Source organism: Phoenix dactylifera, unplaced genomic scaffold (assembly GCF_009389715.1).
Source record: "Phoenix dactylifera cultivar Barhee BC4 unplaced genomic scaffold, palm_55x_up_171113_PBpolish2nd_filt_p 001374F, whole genome shotgun sequence".
NCBI classification, from domain to species: domain Eukaryota; kingdom Viridiplantae; phylum Streptophyta; class Magnoliopsida; order Arecales; family Arecaceae; genus Phoenix; species Phoenix dactylifera.
Window position 1 is genome coordinate 981 of NW_024068698.1, and position 27,696 is coordinate 28,676.

Genomic DNA, 27,696 nt, shown 5'->3' on the forward strand with positions numbered 1-27,696 from the left:
GCCGCTCTTGGCTGGCTGCTGACTTTGCCGCCACGGCCTGGCCACCATCATCCCGGTCTCTTCTCTTCTCTTCTCTCTTCCTTCTCTTCCTCCTCTTCGTATCCACCGCTTTCTTCTTATTTCTTCTACTCTTCCTATTTTTTCTATTAATTCATTAAGTTAAACAAAAGGGGGCGACCCTCTTTTTCCCTCTCTACTTGACTTGTTGACTAGATACATTGATTGATCTAGGTCTGATTGGACCTAAACTAAGTGGATCATGTTCAAAAGCCCAACTAGCCTTAGATCGAGTATCTCTCTCTCTAAGCAAGATCCAGGGATCTTAGTTCAAAGCCATGACTCTTTTTGCTCGATCCAAGTTGACCCAGCATGGAGGCCCCGCACCACCTCATTACTTGAGGAGCATACCGACTCAATACCCCAGCCTTGTTAGAATTTGGTTACTATTGACTTTTATTGAGTTACTCGGATCATGGCTTAACTTGATCAATTTAGTTCACATTGTTTGGACCGACCTAGAAGTTGGGCACTATTGCCAGGTCGACTTTTCTTTTCCTCCACTCTGATTTGGGCATAAGGCCGTATCCCGAACAGTATTTTAATTTTTAACTTTGCTTGGCTTCTAAGATAATGATAAAATTAATGGTATTAAAACAAGTGAACCTAACCCGCCTAACTGAAGTGAGATTTTGAAGTGAGAAGAGGTAAGTAACTAACACTTCAAAGTGCAGTTTCTGACCTTTAGTAAAGTTATAATTAGTTTATTAACTTTGAATGTGATCTCTATTTTATACTTGATTAAATGAGTCAGGTATGTTATTATTATTATGATAATAAAAATTTTAAAATATGTTAAGTGTTATGTTATTCATGTAAGATAAAATTTGGAAAATAAAAGTTAGAGAAGCCTAGAAGAATAATTCTCAAAGTTGGAGAAGTTTTTAAAGAATTCTGAAAGTTTTTGAAATGAACGAGTCAACCCTAAAAACCATGAGTCGACTCCTACCAAGCACGAGTCGACCCTAGTGCAAGTCGAGTCGACCCTAGAATGTAAAAAATTTTGTAAATTTTTTTGAAAAACCCAATTTTCCTTCTTGGGTTATCATCACAATATTTGTACAAGAATATACTTGATCCATTCTCCGTTTTTGTTTAACAAACACAAAAGTCTACTAAAGGAACCACCATCTCCAACTTAACACTAGTTGTACTAACTATAGTTTCATATCTCACATGTCTTGTAGCACATTAAACCACTACTGGTTAAAGCTCAAAAGATTGAGACATTATTAGTCCCACATTCCTCAGAAGGAAATGTTTCCTTTGCAAAGCCATCTAGCTGTCTACTAACAAGGGTTAGTTCTGGATAATGAAAATGGTCTTGAATCCTTCAGTGAACCAAAGACCTCTGTATAACACATCCTGTTTTTAATCTAAAGGTCGTTCTGCACAATTTTCCATCTCTTCTCTGTTGCATTTGAACCTTCTGGATATCAAAAACAACAGATAGATATTGAAGAAGCACAGGTTTTAACTTACAATAGCCATTTTCATTTGCAGAAAACTAATCATCTTCTAATCACATAAGAATTATTTTTAAGAAAATCCAGCCTACTCTACGTTCTTCTGTAAATATGCAGTTAAATATAATCGAACCATTTCCAGATTCAGTGAAGCCAGAAACACATGGATTTAAGTTTATTATGTACTATTCCAGCAACTATACTGACTCGAGTGCCTCAATCTCATAGCGGACCTCCTCCAGGTGCTCATTTATGCTGGTCACTGCATCCTGCACACCCCGGATGGCTTCCTTGAGAGCACCATCATACTCGGCATCAGCTTCAGCATCCTCCGTTCCAGCATCTTCTGTTATCTTGCGGACATGCACACACTCATGCTGTTGTGGCTTGTTAAACCGGCAGTGCTCATGGCTCACCAGACGCTCCGAGGGTCGACCAGCCTTCTTTAAGATCTGAATGCTCGCTGTCTTTTGGTAGGTAAAAGAGGCGAAAGCACAGGAACACACACAAAAAATTATTATTAGAAGGAAGCACATCAAAAAGAAAAGAGATCATATTATGTATGTATGAATGCGTGTACATGCAACATAAATCACATTGCGATTATCCCGGACCTGAAACTAATGCCTCAATCCTCAAGGTCGCAAAGACAGCACCTTGTAGGACTCAACCAGTTTCTGCTTACAACCATACTAACACAAACTCTTACCCAAAGGAGAATGGATAAGCCTCCAGAGATAATTTCACGAGATTGGACTGATTGGACTATGCTTTAAATGAAAACTGAACTCTCCACTGGAAAATTTTTCGAAAAGAACATAGAAAATATTCAAGCCTTCAACACCCATGTTTATACAATTGTCTTGCCTAGCGAGGTAGTTTCTGAACAAATAAATAATGGGTATTGTAAAGTCTCCCCTATGTTATTGGACAAAATATAACCTATGATTCAGCAGAAAGAAATATTAATCTATGCATACTATGAAATGTAGTTACCTTTTTTCCATCTTTATAATATCCTGTATTCATCTTAATTTTTTATCTCATAATATTTCCTACAAGAAGTCAGAGAAAGAGAAGCTTCTAGTTGCAGATGGAAAAAATGATAGTGGTTGCACTTACAGAAGGTGTTAGCAGTGCAACAAATTGCTTAAAAGAAAAGGTTCCCTGATGATGATGTTATGCCTCAAGTGGAGTTTCAGGGAGTTGGTGTGTGGTAGGTGCAACTGACTAAAGTCCAAGTGTTCCATTTGGCAAATTGAATCACATTTTTCTGGTCTGGGTTACATTGCTTCCCACATGATGCTAACTCAACAGTAGATCATGGATTAAAGTGCCAGGCAGCATACACAATAAATTACTTCTATACTATAGCCATCCATATTTGATTTCCCCTGAATGACAGCCTCCAACAATTTGCCCTCTCTTTAACTATTTTTGCTGTTCCTAATGTGTTCTTGGAGTTCTTGATTGATGCAAGATCATAATATGAATAGAATTAAGGGCGTGCTTGGGTACTTAGGATCTATATCCTTAGGATATAACTCATGACAGGATCCAGGTTCTGATCATATGAGATTACACATGAAATCCTGCTGGGACAAACTACTTGGCATCTCTGATTCTATACTTCTTTGTCCTTTTCCATGTTCACAGCAAGTAGAAGCAGGTAAATGCCTCAATTTGACATGATTTTAGATGCCAAGGTTAATGCATGGACTATATAGGAGAATAATATAGCTCAACACTAGTACCAAGATGGTTGAGAACATATCAAGGTATGCGGTCTCGGTATCGAGCCCCGTACCAGTGCCACCCCAACACAGTATCAATACCATACAATACGGAGCCGGTTCGGCGTACCAAGTATTGGTATGCTCTCCATATTATGTACTAATACCGAACCGGTATGGTATGGTACATCCGTACCGTCCGGTTTGGTACGGTATGATAAACCTTGGGTCAAATAAACTCAACAAACAAACAAAATTGATGGTTAGGAAAATAAAGTTTCATCCACTAATTATTGAGAAGCTATATCATTTCCTAAAGTACACATAACCTAAGATATTGCCATTTCACTCTTCTAACCTCATCATGGTAAGCATGCCTAGGCACTGAAAGGCATGCGTCATGTATGACTAACAAACATAGTAGGATATCATCCTAAGATATTGCCATTTCACTCTTCTAACCTCATCATGGTAAGCGTGCCTAGGCACTGAAAGGCATGCGTCATGTATGACTAACAAACATAGCAGGATATCATTAGGGATTAACGAACCGTGCTGTATCGGCCGGTTTAGGGCATATCAAATTGGATTGGTTGGTTATCGGTATAGTTAAACAAGTTAAAACGAGATAGCTTAAATGCTGCTCAAGAAGCCTTTAGCTACTTGCATTCGAGAGGCGATTTGAAAGATTGAGGCCGGCACCTCTCTCCTCCTGCTCGATGCTACGATTTGGAGCCCCTTACCCCACAACGCTCGTGACCCCCCTCTTCCACCATTCGAGAGGCCGATGTTCCCTCCTTCCTCCTGATGCCCAAATCCTCCCCCGCCCCCCGCCGCCGATGCTACGGTTCGGAGCGCTCCCACCCTACGGCTCTTGCAACCCCCCACCTTCGCTACTCAAGAGACCCCTCCTGTTTGATGCTATAGTTTGGAGCCCCCCCATCCCACAATGCTTGTGACCCCAACCCCCTCCACCGTTCGAGAGGCTAATGCTCTCTCTCCAGTATGCCCTCCCTCCCCTCTCTCTCTTGATTAGGGTTAGGGTTACAATTTAGAGGGCCCCTCGTTCTCCCGCTCCCTCCCTCCCTCCCTCCCTCCCTCCCTCTTTCTCTCTCCTCCCCTCCCTCTCAGATTTTCCATTGACGATACACGCCAGAACGACATGCCATAGTATCGTGCCGTATCATACTGCCAGTCAACCATATGGGTGCCAATACTGGTACTATGGACCTTGGATATGATTAGTTATTTCTTTAATTTCCTTTATCCTCATTTTTCACAAAAATAAAAAGAAAAATTCCTCGCTACTCTACATTATGGACTCAAATGACAAACAATGGATGTTAACAAGGAGAAAAGTGGAGATGATTGGATGATGTTATTCTATCCTACATCATAATTTTATCCTGCTTATAAAAAAAGGTCATGACATAATTCAATTTTTACTGGTGTTTTGTGGAGCAAAGATTGAGATGATTGGATGATGCTATTCCATCTTACATCATATTTTTATGCTACTTATGAAAAAAAGGCTAAGCCATACTTCAATTCTTATTGGCGCTTTGTAGTTCAAAGAAATTCTTGAAGGCCATGAAGATCGTTGCAAGTTCAAATTTCATATGGATCCATATATTTTCCAAAATGTTGCAAACCTTCTACGATAAATAGATCTTTTAAGTCGTTCCAAGGGTGTAACAGTGGAAGAGCAACTCATAATATTCATTTACATACTGTCAAGAAATATAAGTAATCAAGCATTGCAAGAAATTTTTCAATATAGTGGTGAAACCACTCATTGACACTTCCAAGTAGCTCTTAATCGATTTCAGAACTTGAACATGATTATGTCTCACATCCACCATGTCCAAAAATTAATAATAATCCTCAATTTTGACCCTATTTCAAGGTATAGCACATAGCATTATAATGACAAATATAACATTTTTATATATTTTCTCAAATTAGTATATTATTTTTATTATTCTATTATCTGTTATTACAGGATTGTATTGACACCATAGATGAAACTCATGTACCTGTTATTGTATCTAAGATGCTCCTCCATATCGAAATTGGAAAACAAATATTCTCAACCCATTGACCCAAGCAAACCTACAAGGCTAGCCAAGTCATGGGTTTCTGGTTCGACTACAATTCAATGGTGGATCAACTGTCCACCTACATAATTGCATGTTCTCGACTTAGTTCTCAAATATCCTCCATGATGCTATGATCCCCTTTCCCCTTCATCTTCTGGACTTCTCTAGATGCCAGACCAACCCCTTCCCTTACGCCTTCTCTCTCTCACTCTCTCTCTTTATGTCTCACCAAAAACTAGAAGAAGAGAGAAGACATGGGGATCATGGCATCACCCCCACTCCATCAGATCTAAGGTGAGGTACCTCTAAAGCCATAAGATCCAGACACAAGCTTCACTATGGATCAAGCAACCACAGGTTCCTCTGCTGCAAATCCAAAAAACATGGGCTCTTCCATTATGATTTTCACAATGATGAGCTCTCCGCCATGGATTTGGTGCTCACAAGCGCTTCCGTCACAGATCTTCTAATGTCCATGGCCTTATCCTCCATGAACCTAGAAAGGAAGGGCTCCTCCACCACAGATCCAGTGATAAGGGGCTCCTTAGTGGAACCGATGGTGATTTCCTTCCTCAGCATGACCATCCAGTCTTACAATAACTGGATCAAGCATGGGTTCTGATGGGATCGACAGACCTCGACGAGTTCGGAGGCCGAACCCACGTTATCTCGCGACCATCGATCACGTTCCCCACGAAGACGCCGGAGTCGCAGGGAGTCTGGTAAAGGAAAAGAAGAGGTCAGCCACTTGCAGTTCGGGTGCGAAGGAGGAGGGAACGAACGCCATGCACGAGGCTACAACGTCGGAAGTGAGAAACAGTCCTACGAAATGACATCCGGCTTTTCCGCACGTCAGTTATCAAGAGGTCACCCATGGGAAATAAATGAGGGGGTGAGAGGGTAGCTGGGGTGGGTGTGGTATTATCTCTTGTCTCTTAGTTTGCATTGGGGGTTACTCTCGCCCGAAGTAGAGTGTTTTATATTTGCATGCATCGGGTTGCTCTCACCCAGAAAAGTAGAGCTTGTACCTCGCTTTCTTACCTTTCGAAGCCTATTAAAATAAAGATCCCTTCCTTTCTTTTCTTTGCGACTTCTTTTCTTGATCTGGGACGTGAAGGAGAGCTGGGTCTTATCAAATGGTATCAGAGCCGGTTATGTCAAATAAAGAAAGGATCGAGCGTCTGGAAGTCGACGTGAACACCATGCAAGAAGAGCTGCACAGCTTAGAAGCACGGATGGAGGTGCGTCTCACTGAGGTCCTGGAGGCTATCCGACACCTCCAAATTACAGTGCAGTCCCCTCCGCCGTTTGAACCAACGGCATCACTACCACCATCACCACGAGAAGGAGCCCTTGGGCGAACGGAGGACATCGTGGGGGTCCAACGCCATCCCAGAATGGACTTCCCACGGTTTACTGGTAATGACCCGATTGTTTGGCTCGATCGAGCTGAGCAGTTCTTCGATGGCCAAGGAGTACCCGCTAACCGGCGGGTAATCACCGCTTCATTCTACTTTGACGAGGAAGCCAACCACTGGTGGCAGTGGTTACGGCGAATGTCCCAGGATGAGGGAGTTGTAATCACCTGGAGGGTGTTCGAACGGGAACTTCTGGCCCGTTTCGGACCCAACGAGTATATTAACTTCAACGAGAAGCTATCCCGAATTCAGCAACATCGAACTGTGCGGGAGTATCAACAGGAGTTCGAAAAACTAGCTAACTGAGTCCGGGGATGGCCGCCAGACGCACTCATTGGCACGTTCGTCGGAGGACTCAAGGAGGAGATCGCAAAGGAGGTGCGAATGCGGAGACCTCACTCCTTGCGCGAAGCAGTCACGATAGCCCGGATGCGGGAGGAGAGGCTGGAGCAGAAGCGGAAGGCATTCCGTGGCGTGGCATCCCGAGTAACCAGTGTTCCGAGAACCCAGGGCCCATCCACAACTGCACCGCGGCTGCAGGCTCCGACACCGATCCGACGCATCACCTGGGAGGAGATGCAACAGCGTCGGGAACGTGGGCTTTGTTTTAAATGCAATGAGAAGTTCTCCCCAAGACACCGGTGCAAGACCCCTCAGGCTTATTTAATCGAAGCCGATCGCTTGGAAGATGCAGAAGGATCTAAGGACGGCGACTTCGAGCACTACGACGAAAATACAACCGGAGAAGAGGCGCAACTGGTGATTTCTCTCCATGCTCTCTCGGGATGGAATGGGCTGCGGACGATGCGGGTGGTGGCATGCATCCAAGGGCATCCTTTGACAGTCTTGATTGACAGCGGATCCACCCACAACTTCATGAGTGGCCGTGTTGCCAAATTACTTCAGCTGCCCGTAGACGCCACCGTCAAGTTTGGAGTCCGAGTAGCTAACGGTGAGGTCCTACAATGCCAGGAGATATTCCGGTCGGTGGAGCTGGAGCTACAAGGGAAGCGATTCCTGGTAGACTTCTCTACACTGCCGCTGGTGGGGTTGGATGCCGTTCTAGGCATACAGTGGCTGGAGAAACTTGGACCTGTGATCTGCGACTGGAAGCACATGACCATGAAATTCTGGTGGAACGGCCAAGCGTGTGGGCTCTCCGAACAACCGGCGAGACCTACCCGAGCTGTAGACTTCCGAGAAATACAGAAGGAGATCAAGGGGAGTAGCCAACTCTTTGCGATCATGGTCCGAGGCACCGAAGAGCATCAACCAACGACAGTGCAAAAGGAATGGCCCACCGACCTCCAGCAGTTGATAAAGGGGTACTCTCCACTTTTTGAGGCACCCAGAGGATTACCTCCAGAGCGACCTTATGTCCATCGGATTCCTCTGCAAGAGGGAACCTCGGCAATCAACGTTCGGCCCTATAGATATGCATATTACCAGAAGAATGAAATCGAGCGCCAAGTAACTGAGATGCTAGAGGCCGGGATTATCAAGGAGAGTCAGAGTCCTTTCTCCTCTCCTGTCTTGTTGGTAAAGAAAAAAGACGGCACATGGAGATTTTGCACAGATTATAGAGCTCTCAACGCGGTCACCATTAAAGACAGGTTTCCGATCCCCACTGTCGATGATATGTTGGATGAATTGCACGGAGCTTGCTATTTCTCTAAGCTGGATCTTAAGGCCGGATACCACCAACTCAGAGTTCATCCAGATGATGTTCATAAAACGGCTTTCCGCACACACCACGGACATTTTGAGTATTTGGTGATGCCCTTTGGACTATGTAACGCCCCATCAACATTTCAGGCAGCCATGAATTCCATCTTCAGGAGTTACCTGCGTAAGTTCATCTTGGTCTTCTTTATGACATTCTGGTATACAGCGCTACTTGGAAGCTTCACATATCCCATCTCCGCACCACACTAAGGATTTTGGCTGACCATTGCTTCTATTTACAACCCTCAAAATGCCTCTTTGGACAACAAGTGGAGTATCTTGGTCATATTATATCCGCTGCTGGGGTACAGGTTGATACCACCAAGATACAAGCCATGAAGGAATGGCCGCGACCCACTACCGTGACAGAACTAAGGGGATTTCTGGGGTTAACTGGATACTACCGAAAATTCGTTAAGAGCTATGGAGTCATCGCGGCACCCTTGACGACATTGCTAAGAAAAGGGCAGTTTCAATGGAATCTTCAGGCTGAGCAAGCATTCCATCTTCTTAAGCAAGCAATGATGACCACCCCTGTGCTTGCCATTCCTAACTTCTCAGAGACCTTCGTGGTTAAAACAGATGCTTCAGACAAAGGCATTGGCGCTGTGCTAACACAAGGAGGGAAACCAGTTGCTTATATGAGTAAGGCATTGGGTGTAACAAAGAAAGGATGGTCGACTTATGCTAAAGAGATGTTGGCCATAATGGAAGCGGTGCGGATGTGGCGGCCCTACTTGCTGGGAAGGAAGTTTCAGATAAGAACCGACCAGAAGAGTCTACGGCATTTTCTAGAGCAGCGAGTAAGCACACCGGAGCAACAGAAATGGGTCACCAAACTGCTGGGATACGAGTACGAAATAGTGTACAAACCAGGGAAGGATAATTCAGCTGCCGATGCTTTATCCCGACTACCCGAAGAGATTGCACTTCATGCTCTCAGTCGCCCCGTATTCGACATCTGGGAGGAGATAAGGACTGCTAATCAGGAAGATCACTATTTGCAGCAAAAAATTCAACAACTCGAAGCTACACCCGACCGCATGAAGAACTATCAGTTCAGAGGGGGAATTCTATATTATAAAGATCGGGTCTTGATCCCTCTCAGTTCGCCGTTGGGAGTGAGGTTGATGGAGGAATTCCATAATACAAAAATTGGAGGACACTCAGGAACGCTAAGGACCTACAAACGGATTTCTCAGGCTTTTTACTGGGAGTCGATGAAGAAAGATATCCAAAAATTTGTAGCCGAGTGCGTGGTCTGCCAACAGCATAAATATGAGACTCAAGTCCCGGCCGGGCTACTCCAACCATTGCCGGTGCCGACCCAGGTGTGGGAGGACATTTCCATGGATTTCATTGAAGGATTACCATGGTCTAAAGGGAAGAACGTCATCCTGGTCATCGTCGACCGGCTCACCAAATATGCCCATTTCTTGGCCATATCCCATCCATACACTGCAAGAGAAGTGGCAGCACTCTTCGTCAACCAAGTGGCCCGACTGGTTGACGAAATGGGCATATTTCGTGAAATGGGCATATTTCCAGTGGTAGGTGAAATTCAATCTCTCGCTTCATCTGATGCTTCATAAGTTTGAGATTTGAAAAAGCCCTCCTTCCTAAACAAGTCAAAAGACTCAGAATCGGGATCACGGTTGTTGGAACTCTTCCTGTCAGCGACCGAGACCCAATATTCGTAAGTCATTTTTGGCATGAATTCTTCAAGCTTCAAGGCACCACTCTTCGCATGAGCTCTGCGTACCACCCTCAATCCGACGGCCAAACCGAGGTGGTTAACAGATGCGTCGAACAATACCTTAGGTGTTTGTGCAGTCAGTTTCCGAAGACGTGGGAGCAAAATTTGGCTTGGGCAGAGTACTGGTATAACACTACGTTCCATTCCACTGCCGGAATGACACCTTTTCAGGCACTGTATGGACGAGCCCCACCAACAATCGTTCGGTACATGGAAGGGCTCACAGCGGTGGATGAAGTCAATAGAACTTTGGCTAACCGGGACCAACTGATGAAGGAGTTAAAAGGCAACTTGGAGAAGGCTCAAGGACGAATGAAGCAACAGGCAGACAAGAACAGAAGGGAAGTTACTTTTGTAGTAGGGGAATGGGTGTTTTTAAAGCTTCCACCATATCGGCAACAGACGATCTTCCGACGAGTGCACCAGAAGCTTGCTCAGAAATATTTCGGACCCTATCGCATTATTCAGCGCGTCGGGCCAGTCGCATATAGGCTAGCATTACCAGAGGATGCAAGAGTTCACCCGGTATTTCACGTATCGCTTCTCAAACGGAAGCTAGGAGAGGGACAAGTTCCTTGTTCAGGGTCTCCACTCATCCAAGAGGACGGACAATTCGCACTGGAACCAGCCACCATCAGGGACTATCGATGGGTAAAAAAGGGAGGGAAGATCATCGAAGAAGTTCTCGTTCAATGGCGATCATTGCCGAGGGAAGACGCTACCTGGGAAGAATATAAACAATTGAAGCAACAGTACCCAAGAACCAACCTTGAGGACAAGGCTTTGGCTGAAGGGGGGAGGGATGATGGGATCGACAGACCTCGACGAGTTCGGAGGCCGAACCCACGTTATCTCGCGACCATCGATCACGTTCCCCACGAAGACGCCGGAGTCGCAGGGAGTCTGGTAAAGGAAAAGAAGAAGTCAGCCACTTGCAGTTCGGGTGCGAAGGAGAAGGAGGGAACGAACGCCATGCACGAGGCTACAACGCTGGAAGTGAGAAACAGTCCTCCGAAATGACATCTGACTTTTCCGCACGTCAGTTATCAAGAGGTCACCCATGGGAAATAAATGAGGGGGTGAGAGGGTAGCTGGGGTGGGTGTGGTATTATCTCCTGTCTCTTAGTTTGCATTGGGGGTTACTCTCGCCCGAAGTAGAGTGTTTTATATTTGCATGCATCGGGTTGCTCTCACCCAGAAAAGTAGAGCTTGTACCTCGCTTTCTTACCTTTCGAAGCCTATTAAAATAAAGATCCCTTCCTTTCTTTTCTTTGCGACTTCTTCTTTCCTTGATCTGGGACGTGAAGGAGAGCTGGGTCTTATCAGGTTCTTTTTTATTTTCAATTGTTCAACTCATCCGAGCTAGACCTAGATTTCAACGGTACTTAATAGCCACGAAAGCACATTGAGTATCCCGAGAAGTTGACATTAAACTTTAGGCTTTAACTATCCTGAAAGTTGAATCAATAATTGAATGCTTGGAGGTGCCTAACCAGACTACTACAACAAAGAGCTGTATAAAGAAAGTGGAGATCCAACATCTAGTTTTGAGGCCTCTGCTCTACAACTGGATATTAAAAATACATGGAAAGAGAACCATTGGTTGCCTTCACAACTAGAATAGTGGATTCATATCTACTACAGTCATCCCAGCTACTATTTGTTGAATCTGGTGCTTGACATGGGGTATTTGGAACGTTCATGTAAAATTTTTTAAAAGTTATAGTGGACACAGTTAAGCTACATGTCTAAAGATATAAATTGTAAGCAAATGGTTCCTGGACTAGACAATAGACAAACATCATGGACTCTTAAAGCAGAACAATGACCCTGATATATTACAAAGAGTTTACGATTTCAAAATTTAGATTTTCAGTACTAAACTAATTTTTAAATAATTAGTGATATTTTACATTTTCAATAATTAAATATTACATATTCATGAATCATTACATTTCATTGGATACATGTGCATTAGCATGTGCAACATAACAAATATATAATAACATTGTATAAATCACTGCAATTTATGATCACATGAATCCAACTGGAATCCTTGCAGGATTTTTTTTTTTTGTTGGGGGGGGGGGGGGGGGGAGCTAACATTCAGCTGAGAGGTAATTCATGCACAATTACATGTAGAAACAAAGCTAGGACTTTGGTCTGTAGCAGTACATAGCAGTGGAGCTAGGGCTCTATTTAATTTCTAGATTAGCATTCTATAAACATCAATTATGCATATGTCTCAAATGGTAAAGCCACAAGCCAAACAAACTCCAAAGTCCAAATTTTTCTAATTAGATGGATGTTCAAGAATCTTTGACTCATTTCATATCATACACTGAATGTGCATCTACTAAAATCTAAAATTTTTAAAACAACAGTCAGGAAGTCTAAGCCAACATCATAAGAAAATATAATTGTACATTCTAAGATTATCTTGACTATTTCAGTATACACCTTCTAACTTGCTTATGATCCCATTGTTACTAATACAACTATCATTTGACTCCAAAGAGATGCATCCAATTGAGACATTTCATCAAAGAATTGGCAAGCATAGAGAAAAACAAGCATTCTAACTTACATCTATGTATCTACCTACATAGGGACATGCATACAACCCTCCATGTAAGATAGGCTTCTTTATTTTGCTCCATGTAAAATAGGCTTCTTTGGAGTCTACAATGATAAATATCATGAAACAAATAATATACAAATTTTCTTTTGTTTATCATAGATATTGAACTTTTAAACCCATCATGTTTGCTTACTGATTCCTCCCCTTGGCAACACAAGCAAAACAAACTTCAAGATCGAGAGAGGAGAAAACGAAGAGGTGGAAGGGCCTTTGCCGAAGGCCAACTAAGGTGGGCGAGGGGTTGGGGAAGGCAAAGGAGAAGGGTTTGAACAGCAGTCGAGGTGAGAAAGAGAGAGAGAGAGGGGTGCAGGCTTACTTTGTCCAGATCCCAAGATCAAAGATTGGAGGTGGTGGTTGGAGGTCGGAAGAGGTGGCCAAAGATGGCAATAATAAAAGGTTAGAGGTAGCAACAAGAGGCAATGGTTGAAGACTTAGGCGCTGAGTACCCTAGATACGAGAAAGGGGCCAAGAATGGGAGCCTAATGATCGCAAAATTATCAATAGTGTCCACTTGAGGACTTTATTTTCCTGCAAGATCGACAACTCCCCATTGCCTTCTAATCTTGAGGTTCAGCCATCCACACAGTCCACAGGATCTACGATGGATATTTTATCCCTAGGATCATAAATCCTATAGGATTTGGGTTAGTCTAGTTAACAACCACTATTATGAGTATGATGTCTTTTTATATTTTCTATGAACAAAATACGAGCATGTTTGGTTGGGGGGAGTTGAGGTCTGGAGTGGCAATGGGAATGAGTGACTCCTATTCCAGCCATTTGGTTGGGGGAGAGTTCTATTTCGATTCCAATGCTGAAGGAAAATGGAAATGCCCCAAGCCCCCAAAATCCAATTCCGACTCTCCCCCAAGGATTCAAATGTCATTCTACTATTAAAATATTTATTTTCCAAATATCCTTATGATTTATTGATTTTCCAAAAAACCATCCTACCCCCACATGCCCCACACGCCACATGTCCCATCTCAGTAGTGTTCAAAAGCCCCTTCTCACACAAGAGAAACCCTAGAAGATCCGGTTGCGGTGGATCTCCTTGCGCCCGCTCTCCTCCCACTCGAATGACCAAAACCCTCACACCCGCTTCTCCAAATCATATCGCCCATCAATCCCTAAAACCCCCTTCCTGTCCCCATTTCCCCATCCCAATCTCCAATCCGAGCAGTTTCAGCCTCAGTCTTCTCCATTTCTAGGGCTCAGAGGCTTTGTGCCACCTCTCCGAGGTCTAGATCATGGGTATTGATTTTCGCTTTCTTTTTTACCGATTTTTTCCCTTATTGATTCTATTTTCCTCCAATCACTCTAAGTATTTGTCTTAATTTTGTTTACCATCAATTAATTGAGTGATTTTGTTGAATTTTTAATTATTTTCTCTTTGATCCGATCTTAATTTGTTGCTTCTTTGATTTGGATTTCTATTTAGATTGCTCTTGAACTTGTGGCCTCTTCGACCAGCTGTGGCAAGGCCAAGAAAGGGAAATCTTAAAAACAATAGCCAGATCTGAACGATAACAATCGTTATTGAGCAAAATACCTCTTCTGGTTAGCATAAAGTTCTTTTTGCCCCAATTCATGTCGTTTATGATTTCAAGATCTTTCTTTCCTGATCAGCTATGGCGAATTGGTATACAAGCAATGATTTCAACTTTATAATGGGATTAATGGATTAATGAATTCTTCAAAATCTCTATTATAGCAGTAATATGATGTTGGTTTTTATGATTTATTCAGTTATAGGAGAGTATAGATTGATGGACACTTCGAAGTCTCTACTGTAATAATTATAAGATGCTAGTTTTTATTGTTTCTTTCAGTTAAATAAGTACATAGGTTGATAGATTCTTCAAAGTCTCTATTATAGCAGATATATGGTGCTTGTTTTATTATTTATTCAGCTATGCTTTTTTGTATGAGGATAGCCTGGCTTTTAGCTAGTCGTAAGTTGTCGTGGGCTACTTCATGTGCCGTGATGATCCAGGTCCATTGAACCGGTACCGGGACCTGTACCGATTGATACAACACCATACGGTACACTTGGGCATTCCAAGTTCAGTTAATTGGTAATCAATCTTTTCAACTTTTTCAATAATTTTAAATCTAATTTGATATTTTTTGATGTTTTTAACCTAAATGATGCATCTTGTTGTTTTAAAATGATACAAAACATAAAATGATTAGTGAGATGTTGCATACTACAAGAAGCAACATGAAATATTCTCAAATCAAGTAATAAGATGAAAATATAAAATAATATAATCAATTAAATATATTTAAAGTACAACATACATACTGATTTCTAAAATCTCGTCGAATGGTGATGCCTCTCATAGATATCTAAATCATTAACATAGTCAGAAGGCATATCAGCCCACTTCTTTAACCAAGCGGCATTGTAGTCTTGTATGTTCATTCTATAAAAAACACGCTCCAAATTATAAGCACTCTCGGATCTCTCTCTAAAGCTTTGGCTCTGAAATGTGTCCTCTAACTGATAAAATAGCTGATAAAATGACTTCAAAGGAGCTCATCCGAATAAGCCCGCAGCAAAATCCGACATGTAAGATGCTCTGAGCTATACAAGATAGAAGCCACTGGAAGATGCTTCAGACGCACCATATCCATATCCGTATCTGTATGAATCATAAGCTGCTTGTGGCTGCGGATAATAGAATCTAGTATACGACTCGGAATCTGATAAGTCTATGGATCCTACTCCACGTGCGAGGTTATCTGCAGCTGCATTATATTCTCCTGGATGATCTCGAAGAGCCCGTCTTTTATATGCAATCGTATTCTCGCGGGCTCCACCATATCGTGTACCATGATCCTTATCCTGCGTAGCTTGCATAAACTGGAACTCATCGCTGAATTGAAGACAACCTTACGACTGTGACTTATAAATAGTGGTCTCATATCCTCCACTCTCTCTGGCCAGCAGATTCATGACCACTAGAACTACTGCTCATGATATCTAAATCTGAGTGAACTGGCTCCTCCACACTCTTCATTGAGGCTACATGTGCTTTTTGTTTTCCTTTTTTGGGGTGCTGGGCAGCTATCTTCGTACCCTTCATGCCACTTGCTGCCTATTTACCTTTCGTGCCATTCGCTGCCTTCTTACCTTTTGTGCCACTCATTGCCTACTTATTCTTCGTGCCCCTCTGTCTGGTTATGTTGGAAGAATGTATATCACCCTCCTGACTGAGTTGATTGGATAGCGTAGTGGCTTTGTCTAAGCATCTCTCGATCATAATTCTAAAAGTATGTCTCGGACAACAAGTCATGCGGTGACCAGCTTTTCCATGGATGTGGCTGATCAGTTAGAAGGATGCGTAGAATATTGCTCTCTATCCATTGTCCTGCATCGACCCTAGCTGGCTACGAAACTGGCTGGTCGTGGAAGCAATCCTCGCTCATCAAACTCCGGCCCCTGCTACTGGCCCATAAGCCCTCCGATCATAGGATCATCCTCATCATCAACGAAAGCACTATTTATCAGATTTGTATAGTTTAACTCTACTTCCTCCTGAATGCACTTTAGTCTCAACCTCAGATTGTAGTAAACATATACAAGATCATTGAGGCGCTTCTGTGTTAAACAGTTCCTCTGCTTGCTATGGATGAGAGCGAAGGTGGACCAGTTATGCTCACAGCCACTCGAAGAGACCGTTTAGAAGAGGATCCGAATAGCCAGCCACTTAAGATTTTTTGCGGATAAACCAAAATAAATCCACCATTCAGCTGCAAAAACGTTAAAAAAATTATATATAAGATAGTATCATATTAGTAACTATCCAACGTCAGATAAATGTCCTCCTGATATGTAATATATCTGGATTCATACTTTTCTTACGACAGCTGCTGAGACTCCAAAATTATCAGTGCCCTCTCTAAATATTTTGTTTTATAAAAAAAAACAATGTGGTAATATGTTAATAATTGAAGATACCAATTAACTTATGCATATCACTTATTAACTTACCTTTTCTAGATATAGGGCCGCAACTTCCAAATCAGGCTCCATCTTATAAATTATATTACGCAGAGCGGCCAGAAGCTCGTCATTCATATCGATTCCAGCTACGGTATATTGAAACCTTGGGTTCAGGTAGTATTGTGCGGATAGAGTTCGTTATTGTCTTAAAAAAATTATACAAGTATAGGAGCAATCTAATTTTTAATGTTCTTGTTTACTTGTTAGATGCAAATTTTTATCCATCTGATAGTCCCACCGCCATTCAATAATGTCGATGTACTCCTAGGCATATGTTGGATTTGCCTCCTTGATCTGAATCTTTGCCCTCTCCATCATATGATACAAGGAGCCCATCTGGAGGTACCTTTTGCTATCCGCAGTCTGAAGCATTTCATATAATGGTCAGATAGCCTTTACTATCGTAATGGCCCACTGCTAGAATGTCTATCTCGTCACTAAGTCCTTGACAATGCTTCATTCAGTGTCGGCCCTTGCATATCTACTTTTCTGCCTCTCCGGACTGACAAACATCCGATGTAGGGTTTGCTTTCCTCTCTAGAAGGCTATCAAGTGAAACATAGTTCGTAAAAAACCGTGACTCCTAGTCTCAAGATCTCTTCCTCTGCATACCTCCTCATAAGTGAAAGAATTTATGTATGGTTATAAATATATCTAGTGATAGTTTGGGCTATCTTCGCTGTTTGCTACACCCCATGAATCTTCGCAATTTCCATCAACATGAGGTCAATACAATATTTAGCACATGCGGTCCAGAAAATATGTCAGTCGCTCCATCAAAATTTTTTCAATGGCCTTATATTGTGGCCTATTATCAGTAAGAATCTGCACGACATTCTCCTCTCCTATGTGATTAATCACCTTCTTTATCAATTTGAGGATGTACGTGGTGTCGTGCACCTGATTGGAAGCATCAATCGACTTGTGGAAGAAAATCTTCGTATCACAATATGTCAAGAAGTTGCTCTTGTAATGATCCGCCTGGTAAGACCGGTCCAACCATCACATATCACCATCAGTCCATATATACACCAGTTGCTCTTGTATGAGGCAATCCACTTCTTTAGCTCCTTATTATTGTCAAGAAGCTCACCATAGATGTCCTGGAGGATCTACACTAGCAACAAAAACCTATATGAGAAAAATGACAAACCTATAATACATATTGTCTGCCACATTCGCTGGGATGTTGCTGAAGTGAAACCAAGATCCAATAGCTCCCCACATATCATTCTTCTTATCCTTCTTCAACATTGCGTCAATCCTCTGCCACTTTAAATTCCTATTAGGAAAGGCATGTTGATCTAAATCATAGATGGCTGCTCTAGATGGAATTTTTCTGAATGACCTCTTTTTGCTACCAAAAATCCTCAGCATAGATGCAATAAGGCTACCGCCTCTACTGACGGCCTTTCTGACTGAAGTCCTCCAGAACTCTGGATCTGCTGCACGCAGAACTGGAGCCTAACTCGTAGTATGAGAGCCCAAATCGAGCCCTATGCTTGGCCACCTATCCTGTTGCCACTAATCATTCAGGCTTGCCTACATGGCAGTCTGGATCTATACTTCCTCGTCATCTAGAGCAGACACCTCCACTGTCTCCCTAAAGTAATAGAAAGGTGGCTCTGCCGCTCGGAGGTCCACCTCCGTCTTCTTCTTGGAAACCCTCTCCTTCGCTACTCTGAAATCAACGAAGTGCTTCTTCATCAGCTGTCAAACCTCCTATAGATATTTTCTATACATATACGTTGGAGTAACAACCAGCTAAGCATTGCTTCAATCTGGTTACCCCTCCTCACTTTAATTTTGTATTGCGCCAATTGCACTTGGAATGATGCCGACCTGAGAATATTTGCCCGCGATCCCAACTAATGTCATGTTCTGGCTCGTTTTTTTCTTTGATGGTTCCATTCCTACGGGTTTATCAAGTACGTCAATTTATTCATTATTTAAAAATAGCAAAATTTCGTTACAATGAAGATAATTTTTTTACCTCAAATATACATCTGATTTATTCAATACATAATAATTTTTCATATATTTTATATATTTTTAATAATTTTAAAATTTAAAAATATGTTTAAATGTCATAAATTCAGAAAAATATGTTTTCTACTTCAAAAAATACTTCTAAATTATATAATATGTACTACTAATTTTTCATCATTTTTGTACTAATTATATATTTTTAATTATTTTTAAATTTTAAAAAAAATTAAATATAAATATTTCAAAAAATTAATTTCAGCTCAAATTCATATAAAATCCAGCAATGGATGCTACATAAATTTTTCTAGGCCCGTGGACATGCATTAAAGGCTATTTATTTATCAATTTTTTTAAATTTAGGCCTAGACCACTATGCGCATGTTCATATTAAATATTGAATAAATGGACACCAAATTTTACTGAAAAGTAGTTTGTATGCCCCTAAATACGCTTCTGATTTTATATTTATTTTATTTTATTTTGTTATATTTTTTATTTTTAATCCAAAAATATATTTTTAATTTTTAAAAATTATATATAATCTAAAAATTAAAATTTTTTATGTTATTGTGTAGATCATCAATAAATTTACAACATATAATAAAATCAAGCGCAAATCAAAAATTTTGGCATGATCACTTCTTATTGTGCAAATTTCGAGTTATTTTTTCGAGCTATCCGTCTCTAAATAAAGAAAGAAAATGAGATAAAAGAGAGAAAGCACACCTTATTTAGGCTTGGATCTTTCTTCAATCGCGCTAAATTGGTGTGATTTTGCAAATTCGAGGGAAAAGAGAGCCGTTTAGGCCTTAAGATACTAAACGAAGCAGAGAAGAAGCGGCCTTCCCAGCACCTTCTAACAAAAGAATGAAAGGGGGACGAGGCCCGGTTCCAAGCTGGGTTGACTCAGTGCAGACCGGATGGTTCACACCGAGTTTGAACAAAACTGGCCAGTTCTGAAAGATTTTGAATGGTTCCAGCCGGTTCGGTCCGATTCAGGCCTTTTCCAGCCGATTCTGGCCGATTCGGTCCGGTTCGGCCGACTCCGATTGGTTTGGAACAAGTTCCGGCCGATTCAAGGCCGGAACCAATTTTAATGGACGAACCGAACAGGTTCCCCACCGGGTCGGCTTGGTATAGGCTAAACCGGATGGTTCGGTTCGGTTCGGTTCGGCCTACCTTGGTGATGATTAGTTGATAATCAAAGTGAAATATGTGACATCTTGATTTTTCATTTTATTCTTCATATTTTGCTAAATAAAATTATTGCAAATCAAAGCATTTGGGTTGAGAGCATTTTTAATTGATGTATTCAGTACTCATACATGTATGAATCCTTCAAACACCCCACACGCTAGAGTTAAAAATAATGTCTTGTCTATGTTTGAAAAACACCCCTTCAACCCTGAAAACATATCAGATGATGCATTGACATCTCCTTTTGCTGATTATGTACATCTTAAACGCAGTTCACAACATGAATCATCCAGTTGCTTCTTGTCTTATCGTTATTTTGGCCATATCATAATGTTCATCAGATCAAATGCAATTGAGTCAGTAGTTTTGGAAAATATGTTATGTAGACGTAAATGCATGAGGTTGTTCCGTATAAAGAAAGTACAGTGGCCTTGTGTGCAAACGGCTCCCTTAGCTACATAGGTTCTTTGCTTTTCTAGTTTACTAGATTTTATGAAAGTCCATCTTTATATGTTGTTATATAGAGCAATTGCCACTACGGTAGCCTTGGTTCTCAGTGATTAGATCCACTTACAGAAATCAGCAACTATACAATCTTTCTAACTAATACATTCTTTACCAAAAAATCTAGCTGGTTATCATATTTTGCTATACACAATTTTCTTTATAAGATGTCTTTGATAAATGATTGCTTATTGCTAAGAGTTTTGGGGCCAAGTCGGAGAGAACCACCTGCATAGACTGGCGCACTGGCCTATGAGTTAGATTATCCAAATTAATAAATTGTATTCAATTTCAAGTCCCTTGATGTGTATTTTTAATATCAAATAAGATAAATATATCAAAAATAAATGAAAACAATCAGTTTTTGAAGATTTTTAGTTCAAGGGTGGAACTGAAAATTTGGGCTAATTTCGATTCTTGCCTTTAAATGAGCCAAACAGCAACAATGGGAATCAGCCATTCTGATTCTGATTCCGATTTCGATTCAAGACATGAACCAAATGTATTGGGGAATATGGCTATTCCAATTCCTATTGCAGTCTATTCTGATTTTGATTCCAGTCGCGAACCAAACACATCCTACAGGTATTTGTGATAATTTAATTGTAGAGTATTATAATATTAGTCTTATTAATTCTTGGGAGTTTTTGAACTCTATGCACCTGTCTAGTCGCCTAGGCATTCCACTTGGGCATATCAAGGGACCAGCACGTAGGATCACCCAAGCATTTTGATAACTTTGGTGCCGATACTAAAATTCAGGCAAAACTCAAATGGATCATACCTTGATCACTAAAGTTGATTCAATATAGATCGACTAAGGCTTGCTGTTTAAAGTTACGGTTGAAGCACTTGAAATTACTGCTATTGAAGCTAACATGGCATGTAAGCTCCACTAAAGTATGCACCACCTGAATGGGTTAAGCAATCATTTTCATGTCAAAAAATGGAAGCTGGTTCATTCCACTGATTATGTTCTATCATTTTACTTCATTTTTTGTGCTTAGAATCTAGAAAACAGACTAGAACAAATGTGCCAATGAGAATGGAGAGAAGAACAAATGTGCCAATGAGAATGGAGAGAAATGTGCGATAAAACTAGTTACCAAATGCAGTTTTTGTTTTTCTTGTGCCTGAACATCCCGTAGAAGGCCAGCAAGATCGTCACGACAGAGATCTGGCATCAAAAGCAGCGATTCCATTTCTAGAACCTATCAAACAAAAGGACTTCAGATTACTTACCATATAGCATATATGAACACAATCAGTTATAACTTAAAACCATAAAATGTAACTTACTTGTTTTGAACAATCATTGAACTCTACTGTAATCTCCCCACAAAGTTGTTGGTAGGACAACTCTCCTCCATTGGTCATATATTCAGAAAACCCCCTGCCAGAATATCCAAGCTTCTTCACTGATAGTAAGCCACCATCTTAACTATGGATAAGGTACATAGAAGACTTCCAGATGATTTCTTGATCTCATAAATTTATTTGCAGGAGAACTAAACCAATTACAAAGAAATCACCCCCTTCTATAATGGAAGGAAACAACTAGGCGAAAAATAAACCTCAGTTTACCATCCGTACATTATCTATTAGAGGTTGATTCATGAATTTTATTTTACCATCAACATGAAGTGTCATGTTCAGGGTGTTTCCAAATCTTTTCCATTTCAGAACAAAGGAGGATCTCTTTGACAATGGGTAGAGGGAAAAAAGGAAAAGTTTTAGAAAAGAAAAGATTAAGAATGACTATAGTAATGAGGAGGATGTAGGAGCAGAAGTGTACTGAAAAAAGACAGTGGAAATAGGCTGAAATTCAAATTTATGCATTATATGAAGTTTTCTTTTTTAGGTAACTGAAGATTTCAAATTTCACATATAAAGAAAAATATCATTTATAGAGAAGGATATGGAGAATGAGACAAGATTGTTTTGTTAAGGAAAGTGAAAGTCAGCTCTCCAAGGCTAGGAATCTTAATTTGAAGTGAAAGGATTTGAATAATAGTTGGATAGCAAAATGTTTTTCAGGTAGCAATGCAGACTAAGGAAATTAATGCATTTAGCAGAAAATTGTTGATTACAGTGAAAATAACATTGAGTTGACTTGAAAGGGGAGAAAGGGAAAGGGCAAAGAAGAGATATCAGAAATACTAATACTACCTAGATAAACTTCTGAGCAATTAGCACACAAATACTTTGGACATCTGGCCACAGCACAACATGGTATGGAACTCCGTGCACTCGAAGAATGGACTGTTATTGCATCGATTGGAATTCTCATCACTGCATACATGTAACTTTAATTCTCAACAAGTGGCAGATTGATAGTATTAATATTATATAAAATATCTATAACTTAGAAGTGAAATTTCACAACTTTTTCTTGTTTTCTTTCTTGTAAAATGGCATAAATGTAATTTTGGTGAAAGCTACAACTAGTCATTTTAGACTAGTTGTCAACAAGTTTTGATACAATCACATATTTACACATATGTATCGTATGCTATCTTCATTTTGACAGAGGCCGACGTATTCATTACAAATAATCTCCATGAAAACATAGGGACACCTAGCACATATGCGAAGTGTCTACATGACACCATACAAAGAATAAACTTAAACTACAGGCTCTTCAAACAAACCTTCTTTCAAGATAACATTCATGAATAGGCAATTTAGGTTCATATATACACATGCAACACCTAGAGGAAGATGTGTTGTCATGTGCTTCAGCATGAAATCTCGTTTGAGTTGACCTGTAACTTGACCAAGTCAACCATGAATCCTAAAGAACACATGTAAAACCTCAATTAGACAATATAATCTTGGCTATGGTTAATTTGAGGGCACTCTAGCTTGAAACTTCATCACTAATCTTCAGCACAAGTGACGTCATAGTTGTTTCATTAAATAACATTCATTATTGGGTTTTCTGGACCATTTTAATATGATTTGAAACCAAATTTCAAGTTTCAGCCAAAATGGATCAGCATCAGCCAAGACAAATCCAGAATGACTGAAATTTTGAGTCACTAATATTGTTCATTAATATGCTTATTTAATCATACATTTATCTATTAAGGAATCAAGGATCAACATGTTTACGTGATATCAAACTGGAAACATTGCGCAAACGCTTAGAAGTGTTATAGGAAAAAGACAAAAAGAGGGCAGCATTGGGGAGAGAGAGGGAGAGAGAGAGGGGGGGGGAGGCAGAGCAGGCTTGATAATTCAAAATACATGGTTTTTGTTATTTCATCTCCAGCTTTTGTTTTGTTTTTTTTTTTTGTTAGGATGTAATTACTGATAAAGAAAAGGCTACTTGTAATCATGATTAAAGATCCTAGAGATAGGGCTTGTACATAGATTGGAGTCTCTACTTTAACTAAATAGATAGGTAGTGTTCGACTACTTTGTCTTGAAACATAATTCTAGGTTGAAAGCATATCCAATACAAACTTAAAAAAAAAAAAAAAACACTTTGAGAGAAAACTATGCATGGGTAAATGATTCTTTTCAACCTAAAACTACTCAAGCTATGTAAATTATAATGGCAATAACTCATAACACAATAAAATGATGTCAAATAAGTTGCCTTGATTTTTTTTCTGATTTTCTAACTTTTTTGACCAAAACTCTAAAACTTGAAGTGAATCTGCTGAAACTACCAAAAACAAAACACCCTAGGGACCAAAACCAAAACCGAGACTTTAAAACCTTGAATTGAAATTTTTATCTGTCGTCGTGTTGCATGTGGGCTTACAAGAAGGAAAGGGGCTATAAAATCTTCTGGAGAAGTTGCAGCAAATATTTCAGGAATCTTGTGATGACAAGAGATATGTCCCTAAACTGCTTACAGAAATATTAAACGTTTGATGCACAGGAACTCCTGTTTACATGTTAATTTGTGCCTTTTAGATTGAGTATATAGAGATGATATTATATCAAGTAGAAAACTGCAAAGGTGTAGGCTGGTTGGTGATGTTATATTTGTAGAAATTACAAGTTCTTAAAGGCAGTCCAACATGTAGATCCAAGGAAGTGTTCAATGAAAAGTTTGTCCCTTGAGTTTATCAGATAGGAATGACTAAATTGGGTAGCAAAGAAATTCCTACAGTTGACATAAATGGAGAAAAAAACTTGAGTGAAATAACTAAAGAAGGATGAGTTAAACATATAGGTTTTTTTAAGTAAAATAGCTAGAATAATTGCATCCTTAAGGGCTAAATGTAAGCCAAATGGATGATGTAAAGATGGTCGAATGAGAACAGTGGAAAGGACCGAAAAAATAACATTATTAGGTATATTGTTAGGTTAACTGATTGCCTTTACCTAATGGGCCACGGTCAAGGGAGCTGTCCAAGCACTAGAAGCACCTTTGACTGTGGCCAGCTACTTCAAGGTACCCAGGCACCTAACTGCCGCATCTAGACGACTATCTTGCCTAGTACCTCTGAGTACAGCATATGCCAGGGCAAGCAGGCTGATCAAGAGCCTAGGCAAGACCATATAGTTGCCTAGGTCACCACATGTGATAACACTGACTGAACCAACAAATCTCTCTCATGATCTTTCATGACTGGGTACAATATCAGCATCATATAAAGGCAATTATTTAGAATTAAAAAAATAGCAACAATGATGACGGCTTACAAAGATCATCAACTCTTCTTCGGTTAAAATGGCTAATTTGTTAGCCTAAATGTGGTATCATGCACCTCTGCCACTTATTTCTAAATTCTAAGATTATCATATCACGTGATCATGGACTCTGGGCACTTCTGCTACATGAAAAAGGTGTCAACAACTGAACCATTAACACCTGTGGAAAACTGTTTGTCTCTATAAGTATCTAAGAATTTTTTTATCAGTGACAGCAAGCCTCATGATCAAATACCTAGCCAAATAATAAAACATGACTTAAGACCTCCAAAATTTTTGAAATGATGAGCCGAAAAGGACAATAGCAAACTGCCACGTTCTAATAATTTATAGATGAAAATAAGTTTTCAAGTTTCAGTTGAAACCATCTGTTTTGGCCAAGACCTAGTTGAAACTGATCCCCACTTCCCGGTTTTAGTTAGTTTCAGCCGAAATTGATTTGTTTTGGTCTAGTTTCAGTAGTTTTGGCCAGTTCCAACTGAAAACTGACCAAAACCAGCTATAGATGCTTTTGCTCAAGTATTGTTTTGGTGTTTACAATTATATTGCGATCATGTCTTGATTTATTTGGTGCATAGGATGTATTGTATTAATTTTTAATGATTCTTCTTTTTCTTCTTGAATCAAAATAAGAAATAGATAATGAGTACAACCTTGATGGGATGAGGCTTCTAAAAAGGCCCTTATTACAGCATATTACAAGACCATTTTGAACAACTAAATGCGAGACATTTCAAAGATATGACACCTTATTTTATATAGAATAAATAACATTCTTTAATTACATGCAAATGATTAAATGGCCATTCAACTTCAAAAATATAAGAATTCAATGTATTTGTGAGTTATATTAAAAAATGACAAAATGATTTGAGTGCACTGGGCACTAAAAGGATTTAAAATTGGCAAATATAATGAATCTTCTAACGTATGAATTTTTTCTACTTTGTTTTGGGTCATAAATATGATAAATTTTGATGTCGAAGCGCCAAGAAAAGGGATCCCTTTTCCATGATACCTTCAGCATAAATGTTCATATATTTCAAGAAAGCAGTTTGAGCACTACATAAGTGATTAAAAAACACTCAGAGAAGATAACAGTATATGGTTCTAAATCAACATACAGAATCCAATATCCGCACCATTGTCATCAAATTTATTAATGTTTAAGAAAAAATCAATACAAAGATTCCCATCCAGAAACAAGGGCAGCTAATCAAGCTAATCGAATTCAAAACTCCAAATCTAGACAAAGATAAAGTAAAGAAATAAAAAGGGGCGTCTTTTCAATGGATTCAATAAGAAGATATTAACGGCCAAAACGAAATCTATCCCAGCCTTCAAGAACCAAAAATCACAATTTCCCAAAAAAGAAATTAAACAACAAATTCACCACCTAGAGAGAGAAGAAGAGCAAAAAGAAGGCGGAAGAGAGCATGAAAGGGATCAAAAAATAAAAGTACCTGTGCAGCTTTGCGTAAGCTTCTGCTCTCCTCTGCTGGATTCCGAGAAACCTTCGAAGGAGATCGACGAGTTTCGCCGACCTCGAGCTGCCATCGACGTCCATGGCTTCCGCGCCTCTCGCATCATCTCCCTCGCAAACTTCCATTCTCTTTGTTCTCCCTACTTTCGATAACTCTCCGCCCAATAATTTGCAGGGCTTCTCATCGGGTCCGGCTATTTTATTGCCCGCCCTCGACCTCCTTCAGCCTGGACCGGGTCAGATTTGGGACGGGTTCAGATTTAGAAAACGAAAAACATTCCAAGCTAATAATCTTTACCCTGCTCGGATCACAGCAAGGGAACGATTGCCGGACCGGCTAATCTACTAGAATTGATCAAAAGATCATATAAAACAAAGATGAGAGAGAGCGAGGTGGCGTCGGTGAGGAACGACGTGGTACCGATCTGATCCGGCACCGGTTTTTGGTCGGCAATTCTCTGATTCACTACGAGATTTGGGCCGGGCCAGGCCTATTCTAACAAAAGATATAGCCCAATACCATTGGACACGCTGAATGGGCCGCTATAGTAGCCCGCTGTCTCTCATAGTCATGGGTACCACTTTCGCTGGAAATTATCACAGCAATGAAATCGCCGGTTTTTTTACACAGTAGTCCCTGATAAATCTTCTTTATTTGCATATTAATCCCCATAATTTTCATATTTATGGAAAACATCTTATAAAGTTCTCTGTTTGAACAAATTGGCCCTTCTACTATTTTTCATGAATCAAATCCTAGTTAAGATGAGACATGGTTGTAGAAAGATAAAATGCTCTTGGTTTAGTAATGAATAAGACTCGAGACTAAGTAGAATTAAGATTGGATTAAGGGGTCAAGGGGGCGGCGGTCGAAAGACATGGGTTAAGGGGTCATTTAATAGTTAGAGAAAAAAATGTCTAGAAGATAAGGAATAAACATTGCCG

General features: G+C 40.3%; 1 protein-coding gene across 1 annotated transcript; it reads right to left on the reverse strand.

Annotated features, from left to right (window-relative positions):
- Nucleotides 1-1,487: 1,487 nt before the first annotated feature.
- LOC120108519 lies at nt 1,488-26,960 on the reverse strand. The gene is made up of 4 exons (XM_039122143.1): nt 26,732-26,960; nt 21,897-21,990; nt 21,704-21,808; nt 1,488-1,990 (listed from the first exon to the last, which is right to left on the reverse strand). The coding sequence occupies exons 1-4, from the start codon at nt 26,875-26,877 to the stop codon at nt 1,721-1,723; spliced, it is 615 nt and encodes a 204-aa protein (XP_038978071.1). The 5' UTR covers nt 26,878-26,960; the 3' UTR covers nt 1,488-1,720.
- Between the last annotated feature and the right edge of the window lie 736 nt (nt 26,961-27,696).

Coding starts and splice junctions, on each gene's coding strand:
- LOC120108519 (XM_039122143.1), bottom strand. CDS start 26,877: ATGGAAGTTTGCGAGGGAGATGATGCGAGAGGCGCGGAAGCCATGGAC. Junction 21,991..26,731: donor GCTTACGCAAAGCTGCACAG/GTACTTTTATTT, acceptor ATATTCTGGCAG/GGGGTTTTCTGAATATATGA. Junction 21,809..21,896: donor TCAATGATTGTTCAAAACAA/GTAAGTTACATT, acceptor TTTGTTTGATAG/GTTCTAGAAATGGAATCGCT.